The sequence below is a fragment of the Stegostoma tigrinum genome, chromosome 15 (assembly GCF_030684315.1).
Source record: "Stegostoma tigrinum isolate sSteTig4 chromosome 15, sSteTig4.hap1, whole genome shotgun sequence".
NCBI classification, from domain to species: domain Eukaryota; kingdom Metazoa; phylum Chordata; class Chondrichthyes; order Orectolobiformes; family Stegostomatidae; genus Stegostoma; species Stegostoma tigrinum.
This window is the reverse complement of record NC_081368.1, coordinates 38,407,223-38,421,243: the sequence shown is the minus strand read 5'-3', so window position 1 is coordinate 38,421,243 and position 14,021 is coordinate 38,407,223. Positions and strand designations below refer to the sequence as shown.

Below are 14,021 nucleotides of genomic sequence, written 5' to 3'. Positions count from 1 at the left end.
GAATAACTTCTTGTACCACATTGCCATGATCAGTTGAGTTTCTCCACCACTAATTCCAAAAGTCTCTCCACTACCCAAGTATGTTGCTTTTACTTAATTATTTTTGTCAATTTCATAGTCAGTCATAGTTCTATTTCTTGTATTAACTGTATCACAAGTTGCTATGCAATGTGGAACTTTAGGAATAGAATAGAGTTTAGTCACTTATCACAGACACAAACAATCAGCTCATTCTCCTGTAGCAGAATAAGTATCAGGTCCTGAAGCAGAAAATGTTCAGGGAAAACAATAGAACACACATTCTGTTCCTCCCCGAATCTCCCTGAATCCATATCACCAGATCTCTGTTGTAAGTCACACTCAAGTACTATTCACCGTAAGGTGAATAGTTTTATTTGCTCCTAAGAGAAAAGGCCGATGTTCAGCAGGTTCTTAATTAAGCTGCTCTTTCACTGGAAGCCTTATTAAAACCATGCCTCAGGCTGGCAACTACAGACTTTAAACTGTAGGTTTCAGTTTAGTGCTAACTATGAAAACTCAAATTAAATTAGAAACAAAAACAGTAGTTGTTGGAAAAGCTCAGCAGATCAGGCAGCATCTGTGAAGAAAATATCAGAGGACGAGAGAGACTCACGGTTGGTGTGTTGCCTCCCAGGTGCCAGGATGTGTGATGTCTCTGATCGTGTTTTTGGGAACCTTAAGGGGGAGGGGGAGCAGCCCCAAGTCATGGTCCACATTGGCACCAATGACATCGGTAGGAAGAGAGATGGGGATTTAAGACAGAAATTCAGGGAGCTAGGATGGAAGCTGAGAGCTAGGACAAACAGAGTTGATGTCTCCGGTTTGTTGCCCGTGCCACGTGCGAGTGAGGCAAGGAATAGGGAGAGAGAGTAGTTGGACACGTGGCTGCAGGGATGGTGCAGGAGGGTGGGTTTTGGATTCTTGGATAATTGGGGCTCTTTCTGGGGTAGGTGGGACCTCTACAAGCAAGATGGTCTTCACCTGAACCAGAGGGGTACCGATATCCTTGGGGGGGAAATTTGCTAAGGCTATATGGTTGGGTTTAAACTAATTCAGCAGGGGGATGGGAACCAAAATTGTAGTTCAAGTATAGAAAAGGTTGAGAGTAGGGTAGTCCGAAATAAAGTTTCAGGGATGCAAGATGGCATCGGCAAGCAAGAAGTTGGATTGAAGCGTGTCTACTTCAATGCCAGGCGAGTCCGGAATAAGGTGGGTGAACTTGCAGCATGGGTTAGTACCTGGGACTTCGACGTTGTGGCCATTTCGGAGACATGGATAGAGCAGGGACAGGAATGGTTGTTGCAGGCTCCAGGATTTAGATGTTTCAGTAAGAATAGAGAAGATGGTAAAAGGTGGGGAGGTGTGGCATTGTTGGTCAAGGATAGTATTACGGTTGCAGAAAGGATGTGTGGGGACTCGTCACTGAGGTAGTATGTGTTGAGGTTAGAAACAGGAAAGGAGAGGTCACCCTGTTGGGAGTTTTCTACAGGCCTCCGAATAGTTCCAGAGATGTAGAGGAAAGGATAGCAAAGATGATTCTCGATAGGAGTGAGAGAGACAGGGTAGTTGTCATGGGGGACTTCAACTTTCCAAATATTGACTGGGAACACAATAGTTCGAGTACTATAGATGGATCAGTTTTTGTCCAGTGTGTGCAGGAGGGCTTCCTGACACAGTATGTAGACAGGCCGACAAGGGGCGAAGCCACATTAGATTTGGTACTGGGTAATGAGCCCGGCCAGGTGTTAGATTTGGAAGTAGGTGAGCACTTTGGTGATAGCGATCACAATTCTGTTATGTTTACTTTAGTGATGGAAAGGGATAGATGTATACCACTGGGCAAGAGTTATAGCTGGGGGAAAGGCAATTACAATGAGATGAGGAAAGATATAGGGAGCATAGGATGGGGAAGGAAACTGCAGGGGGTGGGCACATTAGAAATGTGGAGCTTATTCAAGGGAAAGCTCCTGTGTGTCCTAGATAGGTATGTACCTGTCAGGCAGGGAGGAAGCTATAGAGTGCGGGAGCCGTGGTTTATGAAGGAGGTGGAATCTCTGGTCAAGAGGAAGAAGAAGGCTTATGTTAGGACGAGATGTGAAGGCTCAGTTAGGGCACTTGAGGGCTGTGAGATAGCCAGAAAAGACCTAAAAAGAGAGCTCAGAAGAGCCAGGAGGAGACATGAGAAGTTGTTGGTGGATAGGATCAGGGTAAACCCTAAGGCTTTCTATAGGTATTTAAGGAATAAAAGAATGACGAAAGTAAGATTAGGGCCAATCAAGGATAGTAGTGGTAAGTTGTGTATGGAGTCAGATGAGATAGGCGAAGCGCTAAATGAATATTTTTCAACAGTATTCACTCTAGAAAACGACAATGTTGTCGAGGAGAATACTGAGACACAGGCTACTAGACTAGGTGGGATTGAGGTTCACAAGGAAGAGATATTAGAAATCCTACAGAGGGTGAAGATAGATAAGTCCCCTGGGCCGGATGGGATTTATCCTAGGATCCTCTGGGAAGCCAGGGAGGAGATTGCTGAGCCTTTGGCATTGATCTTTAACTCGTCATTGTCTACAGGAATAGTGGCAGATGACTGGAGGATAGCAAATGTGGTTCCCCTGTTCAAGAAGGGGAGTAGAGACAACCCTGGTAATTATAGACCAGTGAGCCTTACCTCAGTTGTTGGTAAAGTGTTGGAAAAGGTTATGAGGGATAGGATTTATAATCATCTTAAAAAGAATAAATTGATTAGGGATAGTCAGCACGGTTTTGTGAAGGGAAGGTCGTGCCTCACAAACCTTATTGAGTTCTTTGAGAAGGTGACCAAACAGGTAGATGAGAGTAAACCGGTTGATGTGGTGTAAATGGATTTCAGCAAGGTGTTTGACAAGGTTCCCCACAATAAGCTATTGTACAAAATGCGGAAAAATGGAACTGTGGGAGATATAGCAGTTTGGATCGGAAATTGGCTTGCTGAAAGAAGACAGAGGATGGTAGTTGATGGGAAATGTTCGTCCTGGAGACCAGTTACTAGTGGTGTACTGCAAGGGTCGGTGTTGGGTTCCTCTGTTTGTCATTTTTATAAATGACCTGGATGAGGGCGTAGAAGGATGGTTTAGTAAATTTGCAGATGACACTAAGGTCGGTGGAGTTGTGGATAGTGACGAAGGATGGCATAGGTTGCAGAGAGACATAGATAAGCTGCAGAGCTGGGCTGAGAGGTGGCAAATGGAGTTTAATGCAGACAAGTGTGAGGTGATGCACTTTGGTAGGAGTAACCGAAAGGCAAAATACTGGGCTAATGGTAAGATTCTTAGTAGTGTAGATGAGCAGAGAGATCTCGGTGTCCATGTACACAGATCCTTGAAAGTTGCCACCCAGGATGACAGGGCTGTTAAGAAGGCATACAGTGTTTTAGCTTTTATTAATAGAGGGATCGAGTTCAGGAACCAAGAGGTTATGCTGCAGCTGTATAAAACTCTGGTGTGGCCGCACTTGGAGTATTGTGTACAGTTCTGGTCACCGCATTATAAGGATGTGGAAGCTTTGGAAAGGGTGCAGAGGAGATTTACTAGGATGTTGCCTGGTATGGAGCTAAGGTCTTACGAGGAATGGTTCAGGGACTTGAAGCTGTTTTCGTTAGAGAGAAGAAGGTTGAGAGGTGACTTAATTGATACATATAAAATAATCAGAGGGTTAGATAAGGTGAATAGGGAGAGCCTTTTACCTTGGATGGTGACAGCGAGCATGAGGGGGCATAGCTTTAAATTGAGGGGTGAAAGATATAGGACAGATGTCAGAGGCAGTTTCTTTACTCAGAGAGTAGTAAGGGAATGGAACGCTTTGCCTGCAACGGTAGTAGATTCGCCAACTTTAGGTACATTTAAGTCGTCATTGGATAAGCATATGGACGTACATGGAATAGTGTAGGTTAGATGGGCTTGAGATCGGTATGACAGGTCGGCACAACATTGAGGGCCGAAGGACCTGTACAGTGCTGTCATGTTCTATGTTCGAGAGTTAACATTTCGAGTCTCAAGACCCTTCCTCAGCACAGGGAGGTCTGAGGAAGAGTCACTGGACCCAAAATGTTAACTCTGATATTTTCTTCACAGATGCTGCCAGACCTGCTGAGCTTTTCCAGCAAACTCTGTTTTTGTTCCCAACTTACACCATCTACAGTTCTTTTGGTTCAATTTAAATTAGACTTGCACAAAATTTTAAAAAATAGAATTTCTAACCCAGTAGCTGCATGTATTCAGTTAGACCTGTCTCGTAGGTCTCTCGAACTTAAACACAAATGTCAGCTAAGTGTGGTTAAGTATTTTATTCAGTGACATAGTTGTTTCCATTGAGGCCATTCTTTCTTTACAAACAACTACATTTATCCACTACTTACTTCATTGTGGGTTTATGTTGATGTAAATTTCCTTGTTTCAACTGCATCGAATGCTACATGAGATCTTAATGGGATTATATTAAAATGTAAGTACACAACTGAAGCCAGTCTGTAGAATACCAATGCATTACAAAGAAGTGATCTGATAATTTGTTAAAAATACTGGGCCCAGGAAGAACCTTCATACGTAGTGACACTTGCTGTTTGCTGACTGAAGGCTCACGCACAGCTTGATGCAGTTGCACAAACAAGGATGGCCAACAGGATGAGGTTGTTTCTGGGTACATTTTGTTCCCATTTACATATAGATTGTACATTACGTCCTAAAGTTCTACCTGGCTTGTGGTGGATGGGTCTGGCAACATTGCTCCTGAATTTTCAAACCAATTAGGCTATGCTATGTTATCTGTCCCTTGTGAAAAAGATTATGCAGGAAAACACCTTTAACTGGAAGTCAATCAAGTAGAGGCCTACATACAATGTCCTCAAGGCACTGCAGGAGAAGAAGACGGTCATTCTGTCAATGATTTCATGAGCAGCTTGTCGAAGTCACTTGGCTGATGAAGGGTCTAGGACCGAAACGTCAGCTTTCCTGCTCCTAAGATGCTGCTTGGCCTGCTGTGTTCATCCAGCTCTACACCTTGTTATCTCGGATTCTCCAGCATCTGCGGTTCCTATTATCTCTGGCTCAATGCCTTATTGCCAGAACTTTCAAACAAGCACCATGATGTAGCTTGATTAGTGGTGAGAAAGGTATTTCCAGTTGAATCCTTCAGCTCAGGTCTCATCTCCTCTGCACATTATTCTAAAGATAGCCATGGTGGGAAGAGATCATTGCTCTACATTGGGGAAACCAAGCGGAGGCTTGGGGACCGCTTTGCAGAACACCTCCGCTCAGTTCGCAACAAACAACTGCACCTCCCAGTCGCAAACCATTTCCACTCCCCCTCCCATTCTCTTGATGACATGTCCATCATGGGCCTCCTGCACTGCCACAATGATGCCACCCGAAGGTTGCAGGAACAGCAACTCATATTCCGCCTGGGAACCCTGCAGCCATATGGTATCAATGTGGACTTCACCAGTTTCAAAATCTCCCCTTCCCCCACTGCATCCCTAAACCAGCCCAGTTCATCCCCTCCCCCCACTGCACCACACAACCAGCCCAGCTCTTCCCCCCCACCCACTGCATCCCAAAACCAGTCCAACCTGTCTCTGCCTCCCTAACCGGTTCTTCCTCTCACCCATCCCTTCCTCCCACCCCAAGCCGCACCCCCAGCTACCTACTAACCTCATCCCACCTCCTTGACCTGTCCGTCTTCCCTGGACTGACCTATCCCCTCCCTACCTCCCCACCCACACCTTCTCCACCTATCTTCTTTACTCTCCATCTTCGGTCCGCCTCCCCCTCTCTCCCTATTTATTCCAGTTCCCTCCCCCCATCCCCCTCTCTGATGAAGGGTCTAGGCCCGAAACGTCAGCTTTTGTGCTCCTGAGATGCTGCTTGGCCTGCTGTGTTCATCCAGCCTCACATTTTATTATCTTGGAATCTCCAGCATCTGCAGTTCCCATTATCTCAGAGATCATTGTTCGCCTACTTGTAGAAAGCACTATTGAAAAGAAGATCTGGAGAGAGATGCAATGTTTTTTTTACTTTTCTGCCAAAGTTCATCTATAGAAGCCCATAACATAGAGCTCTGTGCTCTGTGTTGTTCCCAGGGACACACACTGAAATAAACAGCAGCTGTGCCTGGAAGGCCAACAACTTGATAAAGGTTCCGTCCAATGCTTTCTGGTCTTCTAGTGCAAAGAATTGCCCTTGACTGTGTTGCAGACTGGCACAATCCAAAGTCCACAACTGCATGCTGAGGGATACAAAAACTTGGGGCAGCTGCTGAATGTGAAGACTGAGGAAAGGTTGCCGTCTAAGACCTGTCAGTCATCATGCATTAGAAGGCACTTCAAAATGAAGTATGATAAATGGAGAGAAGTTGAATTCTATTGCACTTACTATAATTTTCAATATGAATGGCTTTTTTCAGTAAGGTCTTAAATAAGGTTCCACGTGATAGGCTGCTCTAGAAGGTTAGATCACATGGAATTCAGGTGAAGCTGTCTGATTGGACATACAATTGGCTTGATGGTAGAAAACAGAGAGTAACAGTTGAAGGATGCTTGCCAGGCCTGTGACTAGTGGTGTGTCTCGAGGATGAGGATGAGGATGAGGATGAGGATGAGGATGAGGATGAGGATGAGGATGAGGATGAGGATGAGGATGAGGATGAGGATGAGGATGAGGGTGAGGGTGAGGGTGAGGGTGAGGGTGAGGGTGAGGGTGAGGGTGAGGGTTGGTGCTGATTTGGATTTGGATTTGGATTACGATTAGAAGGTACAATACATGATTAGTAAGTTTCAGGTGGCACTGAAATAGGTGGTATCTTGGACAATGAGAAAGGTTGTCATAAATTGCAGCAGGATCTTGATCAGCTGGGGAAGTGGTTTGAGAAAAGGCAAATGGAGTTTAATACAAATAAGTGTGAGGTGTTGCATTTTGGAAAGTCAAATCAAGATTGGAGTTTCATGATGATGGTAGGACCTTAAGGAGTGTAATGGAAAATAGGGACCTTGGCGTTCAGGTGCAGGGTTTTCTGAAAGTCAAGTCTCGGGTATTCAGGGCAATAAACAAGGCTTCATCAGAGAGGGCATTGAATATGGAGTTGGGAAGTTGAGTTGCAGTTGTACAGCACATTGGTGAGGCCACACTTGGAGTATTGTGTTCAGTTTTGGTCACTTTGCTATAGGAAGGATGTTAATAAACTGGAAAGAGTGCCAAGCAGATTTACAAGCATGTTGCCAACACTCATTGGCTGAGTAATAGGGAGAGGTTCAGCAAGCTAGAGCATTTTCTTTTGAGCGTAGGAGAAGAAGGGATTTTATAGAAGTGTAAAAGATCATGAGAGGCATTGATAGGGTGAATACACTCAATCTTGAGGAAATGAAGTCTAGAGGCTGTCAGTTTAAGAAAAGAGGGGAAGACTACAGGGAAACCTGAGGGGCAACTTTTTTATAGAGGGTGATACATGTATGGAATGAGGAAGATACATTAACAACATTTAAAAGGTGTTTAGATGAATACATTGATAGGAAACATTTAGAAGGATAAAGGCCAAGTGCAGGGAAATGGGGTTAGCATGGATGGACATTTTAGCCAGCATGGACCAGTTTGGGCTGAAGGGCCTGTCTCTGTGCTATAGAACTCTATGACAATGGAAGGTTCTGCTTTTGAGTTTTATGCCTGACAGGGAAGATAAACTAAATTCAAATAAAAATAATATCATCATGATGTCAAAGCAGTTAAATTTGGAACATGCTCTATGGACACAAATTTAATTTCATTGCATATTCTATCACTTCCAAATCAAAATGTTTTGAAATATTGCCTTAAAGATTTTATTTCTATTGTATATTTTTTTGAAAAAAAATTAAGTATTCCTGAAATCTAGATTGACAAGGTTACTTTTGCTTTTTTTTTCAAGTTTTGATGGAGTTCCATTTCTCATGCATGACTCTACATTTGAAAGAACAACAGACATAGCAGATGTTTTTCCTAAGCGGGCCAGAAGTAGTGTTTCAAGTTTTACATGGGCAGAGATTCAGAAGCTCAATGCAGGGAAGTGGTTTCTGAAGGTAAAACAGCAACAGCTTTTCATGTTTATTTTACTCTTTATCATCAACACATTGTTCTTATTGAGATCTGTGAGAACTTATAAAACAAGTGGGAAGTAGAAGCTAATGATCTCACGCAATACAAATGCTAGAATAAATAATTGTAAGGAAGTACATGCAGCTACAGGATTAGGCATTAACCTGGCATCTTTAGGTCCCTACGATTGAAACCAATTGAGAAATATAGTTTAAGTTTCATCTCTCAATAGGTCTTATCATTGATAATGGGAACTGCAGATGCTGGAGAATTCCAAGATAATAAAATGTGAGGCTGGATGAACACAGCAGGCCAAGCAGCATCTCAGGAGCACAAAAGCTGACGTTTCGGGCCTAGACCCTTCATCACCTCTCTGATGAAGGGTCTAGGCCCGAAACGTCAGCTTTTGTGCTCCTGAGATGCTGCTTGGCCTGCTGTGTTCATCCAGCCTCACATTTTATTATCTAGGTCTTATCATTAATTGCTCATGGAGCAGCTTTGATCAAGTTCCAAATGTGGGTAGACCTAGAATATATAGCTCCCCTAACTTTGCACCAGGTGGCAATTTCTGCCAAACAATAATCACCCATTGGCTGTTAAAGTGAATGGAAATGCCATATTGTAAGGCGTGCTATTTGAATGTAAAAGCGCAATAAGAAAGGTTACAGCACTTTCTGTCTATATCTAGCCATGCTCTATCTGAGAATACTGAATGGGAAGGTGTTGAGGGAATTTTATGTCTCATCTAACCTGCACCATAACTAACTTTTAAGAGCCAACATGGACACTCAATCTAATGAGCACAAGTCACAAAAAAAGTTTAAATGCAAACAGTGGATATTTTTATTGTCTTTTGAACTTAAGATTATGACTATAATATGTTTCGTTAAAAATCTGAGAGCTTCTAATTCTTCCTATTTCTCAACCAACAGAATATGTTGATTTATCTATAGTATAAAGTTAAAATACAATGTTAAAATATTTCTGTGTACTCCCAACTTTGCATTTTTTCTAACTCTACTCGCTCATAGCAAGATCCTTACCGCACAGTGAGGTTGCTATCAGAAGAATCCCAAAAAAATGCTTCCAATCAACACGTTTGTTCACTGGCTCAGCTGTTGGCTCTTGCTGCAAAAAATAAAAGGCATGTAATATTTGACCTGCGACTTCCAAAGAACACATCTCATCCATACTACTATGCTTCTCACAAAATTGTTGTGGAAACCATTCTGAATTCCTCAATTGATCACAATCTGGTAAGGAAATTAAATCTCCTCTCAAAGATTACAGATAGAAATTGTAACATCTCTACATTTGAAGAGCATGATATCTTTATGCTATGGCAATTTTTTCCAAAATGTACGAACTAAATGTGATTTTATTTTGTTTCATTCTATGATATTGTTTTAAGGCTATTTAAATTTGCAAAGAATTAACTCCCAGAAGTAGAATGGTGTCCTTTTAGTGTAGTATTCCAAAGTGTAAGTTTCACAACATTTTGGAAGTTAATTAAGAAACGATGCAGAATAATGGAAAGTATAACAGAACAGTTCATATCTTGATAAAACTGACAGATCAAGCATTACAGTGAGAAGAGTTGTTTATAGCTATGGAAATAGATCAAAATGTGAGAAAACTTCTTGGAAGGAATTTAGAACGCTTTTAAGGGTGATCTAAGGATTGCATTGGAGGCAAACTATTGTTGAACGAGTTCAATAAAAGAGTGATACAGGCGTGGGGATTATTTTATGAAAGGACAGCATTGCAGACAAGCATCAGTTTGGATGGGCCATTTCTTAGAACATCAAGGAAGCTCGTATCTGTATTTCTAAATTTCTGATATTTATAAAGGATCATCAGAGTTTGCGAAAAATATGGCAGCCAAGGTGTATCTTTCAGTAGACTCATCTGAAATCATCTCATCTCACCTCCAGGATAATAAAATGTGAGGCTGGATGAACACAGCAGGCCCAGCAGCATCTCAGGAGCACGAAAGCTGACGTTTCGGGCCTCTCTGATGAAAGGTCTAGGCCCGAAACGTCAGCTTTTGTGCTCCTGAGATGCTGCTGGGCCTGCTGTGTTCATCCAGGCTCACATTTCATTGTCTTGGATTCTCCAGCATCTGCAGTTCCCATTATCACTCATCTCACCTCCTGCCTTGGATTTTCTGATTAAGATGACAGAACAGCCTTGATCACAATGTGCGGCCTTCTATCAGGAGACCCTAGTTGCCGAGCAGCATGCCCCAAGCTCAATCAGGATTGTGCTTCCAAGCCTGTCCATTGGTGAGCCACAGTCAATCCTGGGGATTTAGGTACTAATAGTCATAGAAGTCCTCAGGAGATCATTTGTTGCAATCTAGGGAAAGTGGGAGGCTTAAGTCTACTGTTGGAGTTACTAAGGAACTGATTATAAGGTACAGGTGAAATTCAAGATAGAAGTGTAAGATCTCATTGCCCATAGAAGAAGGTAGGTTGCTGTAGGAGTGGAAGTTTGTACAGGACAATTACAACATTTAAAATATATTTGGATTAGTACATGAGTAGGAAAGATTTGGAGGGATATGGGCCAAATGCAAGCAATTGAGACTGGTCTAATTTAGGAACATGCTCGGCGTGGACTAGTTGGACTGAAGGGTCTGATTCCATGCTATATGATTCTGTGACTCTACAAGTGAAAATCACACTTGTCTCAACATGTGGAGTCCTATGGCCAACAAGACAGTGTATAGGATGGCAATTTACAAAACCGTGGGCTCAATGGGAAAATTGGAGACATTAGCAGTTTAAAGAAGGGAATAGATGAATGGGGTGGGCTGAAAGATCATTGGAGACACGGACAGCAACAGAAAAGGGACCATGAAGAACTTTAGGTAATCATTTTGCATCTCAAGCAAAACCTGAAAGTCACTCATGAAGATTTGAAATTTTAAACCTCGCCATTTTGATCCAAAGGCAACTGTGCAGGAGCTAAAGGCAATTGTTGCCACAGCATGCACTGTGTTAAGTAGGTTATCATTTTTCTGAGTGCATAGTGTAATTCTTTGAATATGAAGTCTTGCTAGTGACAATTTCATTTATCATGATTATCAGATTCTGTAATGCAAAACATCTGAAATCAAATAGCAGCTCATTGGCATGCCATTCATTCTACAAAAATGAACGTTATAAATTAGTGAATGAAATAAATGTGGTCATTAATAAAAACCAAAAGAAACATCAACAAATCAAACATGATCATTTATATAGTTTTCACTTATTTCTTCCTATTCATGTTAGATAGGCAAATGTATTCTCATGTTACCCAAGAAATCTCACCTGGGATGTCCCATTTCTGAGTCACATTTAGTTCTAAAACTGAAAGGCAATGCTTCATTCACATACAAAACTGTAAGAATGCAAGGATACAGCTAGTGTTGTTCAAGGATAGCTTCTTTTTGGAGGAGATGCTATGATGGTTAATTAGTTCCAAAATTTCATTATCACAATGTAGCATTGGCACTTTGGTCCTGGAACGTTTATCAACATAAGATTACATATCTTGGAGCCCCTTGAAACATGACATTTGCCTCCATACAAAGCTTTCACATCAACTGTGACAAGGGATAGTGTAATGCTTCATTGTGATTGACGTGGGGGAATCAGGAGTAGCTTTGCTGAAATGTCGTTTAATTTCTGACATTCCCGACAGGTTACTGGCTCACACATGTGATACAAAGATATGTTGAAAAGTGTTGTGAAGAAGCCAGAAGGAGTTTCAAATAGATGTGAGTAGAAGAAAACTCTGCCTGAGAGAGCAAATTATGGGAAAATATGAAGTTTTTCACTTTGCCAGGAAGACTGATTAAAAACAGAGTTTTCCGTAACTGGAGGCCAACTGGAATTCGGGGGATTTAGTTGTTTGGAAGCATGAGTCACAAAAGATGACTATTACAGGGACAGTGCATAAGCAGGAAGGCTAATGAAATATAAGACCAGGGACAATAACGTATAGGAGCCGAATTAGACAATTCAGCCCCTCATGTCTGCCTCGTCATTTGATCATGGCTGATTTGTTTCTCAACCCCGTTCTCCTGCCTTTCCCCATAACTTTTGATCCCCTTACCAATCAAGAACCTATCAACTTCTATCTTGAATAGACTCAATGACTTGATCTACACAGCCCTCTGCGGCAATGAGTTCCAAAAAGTTACCACTCTTTAACTGAAGAAATTCTTCCTCATCTCAGTTCTATAGGACGTCTCTTCACTCTGAGGCTGTGCCCTCAGGTCCTAGTCTCTCCTACTCATGGAAACATCTTCCCCGTATCTACTTTATCAATTATTCTCATTATTCTGTAAATTTCAATGAGATTCCCCCTCTTCTACTGGGTACAGGCCAAGAGCCCTCAACAACTCTTAATATGACAGCCCCTTCATCCCTTAAATCATTATCATGAACCTCCTCTGGACCCAATCCAAAGTCAGCAAATTCTTCCTTGTGTATATAGGGCCAAAAACTGCTCACAATATTTCGAATGCAGTCTGACCAGAGCTTGGTAACTTCAGATGATCCAACTTTCAAACATATGCACTCAACAAGTCCTGCTCACCATTTGGGAGGAAGCAGCAATTAGTAAGAAAGGATAAGTAACATAGCCTGGCACTATGTACTTTGCTTTTAAGGCTGTGGACAGTATAGGACAGTAGTATATCTTAGTTGTATAGTGAATTTTGTCATGATCAGCAGTAAGTTCGGATTAATTCCAAGGCATCCACCTTTCACCCTTCCATCATTGTTGGTTTTAAATATTTCAGAGTTCATGTAGGCTGCTAAATTGTTCTTAAATTCTTGAGCATTCTGTAGGACAGGATGTTTAACTCAAGAGAAGTAGTCTTTTTTTGCAGATTCCATCAACAGGAAAATGTGAGAGTTTGGATCCGTGAACTTCCCATTTCACACCTCCAAGCCTTGAATGGTAGTGCAATCCCTTGAAAATGTGATGAATATTAAGAAACATTACTTCCAAAGACATGTGGCATCGTCACTGATTCCATGCTATCAATCACAGAGTGGATGTGGAATGACTTGCACAAACTTTACACATGATTTTAGTTTGTGTTTTCCACATCAATGTACAACATTTTGGCTGTAGACACCATTGTTACAGTTTAAGGATCCTTGATATAAGAGTCTATCTGTAGTCAAGGAGTTAGTTGCTGGTGAGAGATAAGTAATGTTTGGTCTTTACAACTTTCTTTATCTGTGTGATTTCTGAACAGGGTGCTTCTCTCTCATGTGAAGCAACTTCACCAGGTCCAAAAATGAGAAAAACAGGAGAGCAGGCTTTCTTAGACTGAAATTCAATATATATTTTTAAAAGTGCAAGAAACTTTACATTGATGTGTCACCTATGTGCTTTCAGTAAAATAAATAATTCTTTCTTTGCCTCACATATGTCTAAGTGCCATCTAGTTACTTGAGCTTGGGTGATACATCTCCCCTGTACTTCACATGGAGAGCCCAGGCCTGCTGAGACTCTCCTGCCCAGATGCAGGATTGCTCTTCTCACTTTTGGCTACTGAAGGATTTCTCATCACAGGTAGGGAGAAGATGGACTGCCTAAGTACCTTTGGAGTATTGACTCCATTGGACTGTTTCACGATTGTCCAAATCTTCTGCTGTTGCCTCCTAAATAATTAACAAGTGGCAATAGCCTAATGGTATTTTTGCTAGAATATAGACGGAGAAACTCAGCGAATGTTCCAGGGACCTAAACTCAAATCACGCTATAGCAAGTGGTAGAATTTGAATTCCAGAAAGAATATGGAATTAAGAGCCTAATGATGAACATTGTCAGAATACCTGGTACATTAATATCCTCTAGGGAAGGAAACTTCTGACTTTACCTGGTCTGGCCTGT

At 41.9% G+C, this 14,021-nt stretch overlaps 1 protein-coding gene across 2 annotated transcripts in view; it reads left to right on the top strand.

Moving 5' to 3' along the window:
- LOC125458911 (glycerophosphoinositol inositolphosphodiesterase GDPD2-like) overlaps window positions 1-14,021 on the top strand; it is a 119,355-nt gene that overhangs the window by 66,514 nt on the left and 38,820 nt on the right. Inside the window, exons 11-12 of one of the 2 annotated variants that reach the window (XM_048544743.2) lie at window positions 7,954-8,104; window positions 9,152-9,376. In XM_048544743.2, the coding sequence (XP_048400700.2) occupies window positions 7,954-8,104; window positions 9,152-9,376 (376 nt within the window). The remainder of the gene's footprint in view (window positions 1-7,953; window positions 8,105-9,151; window positions 9,377-14,021) is intronic. The other variant, XM_048544745.2, reaches the window with a different exon arrangement.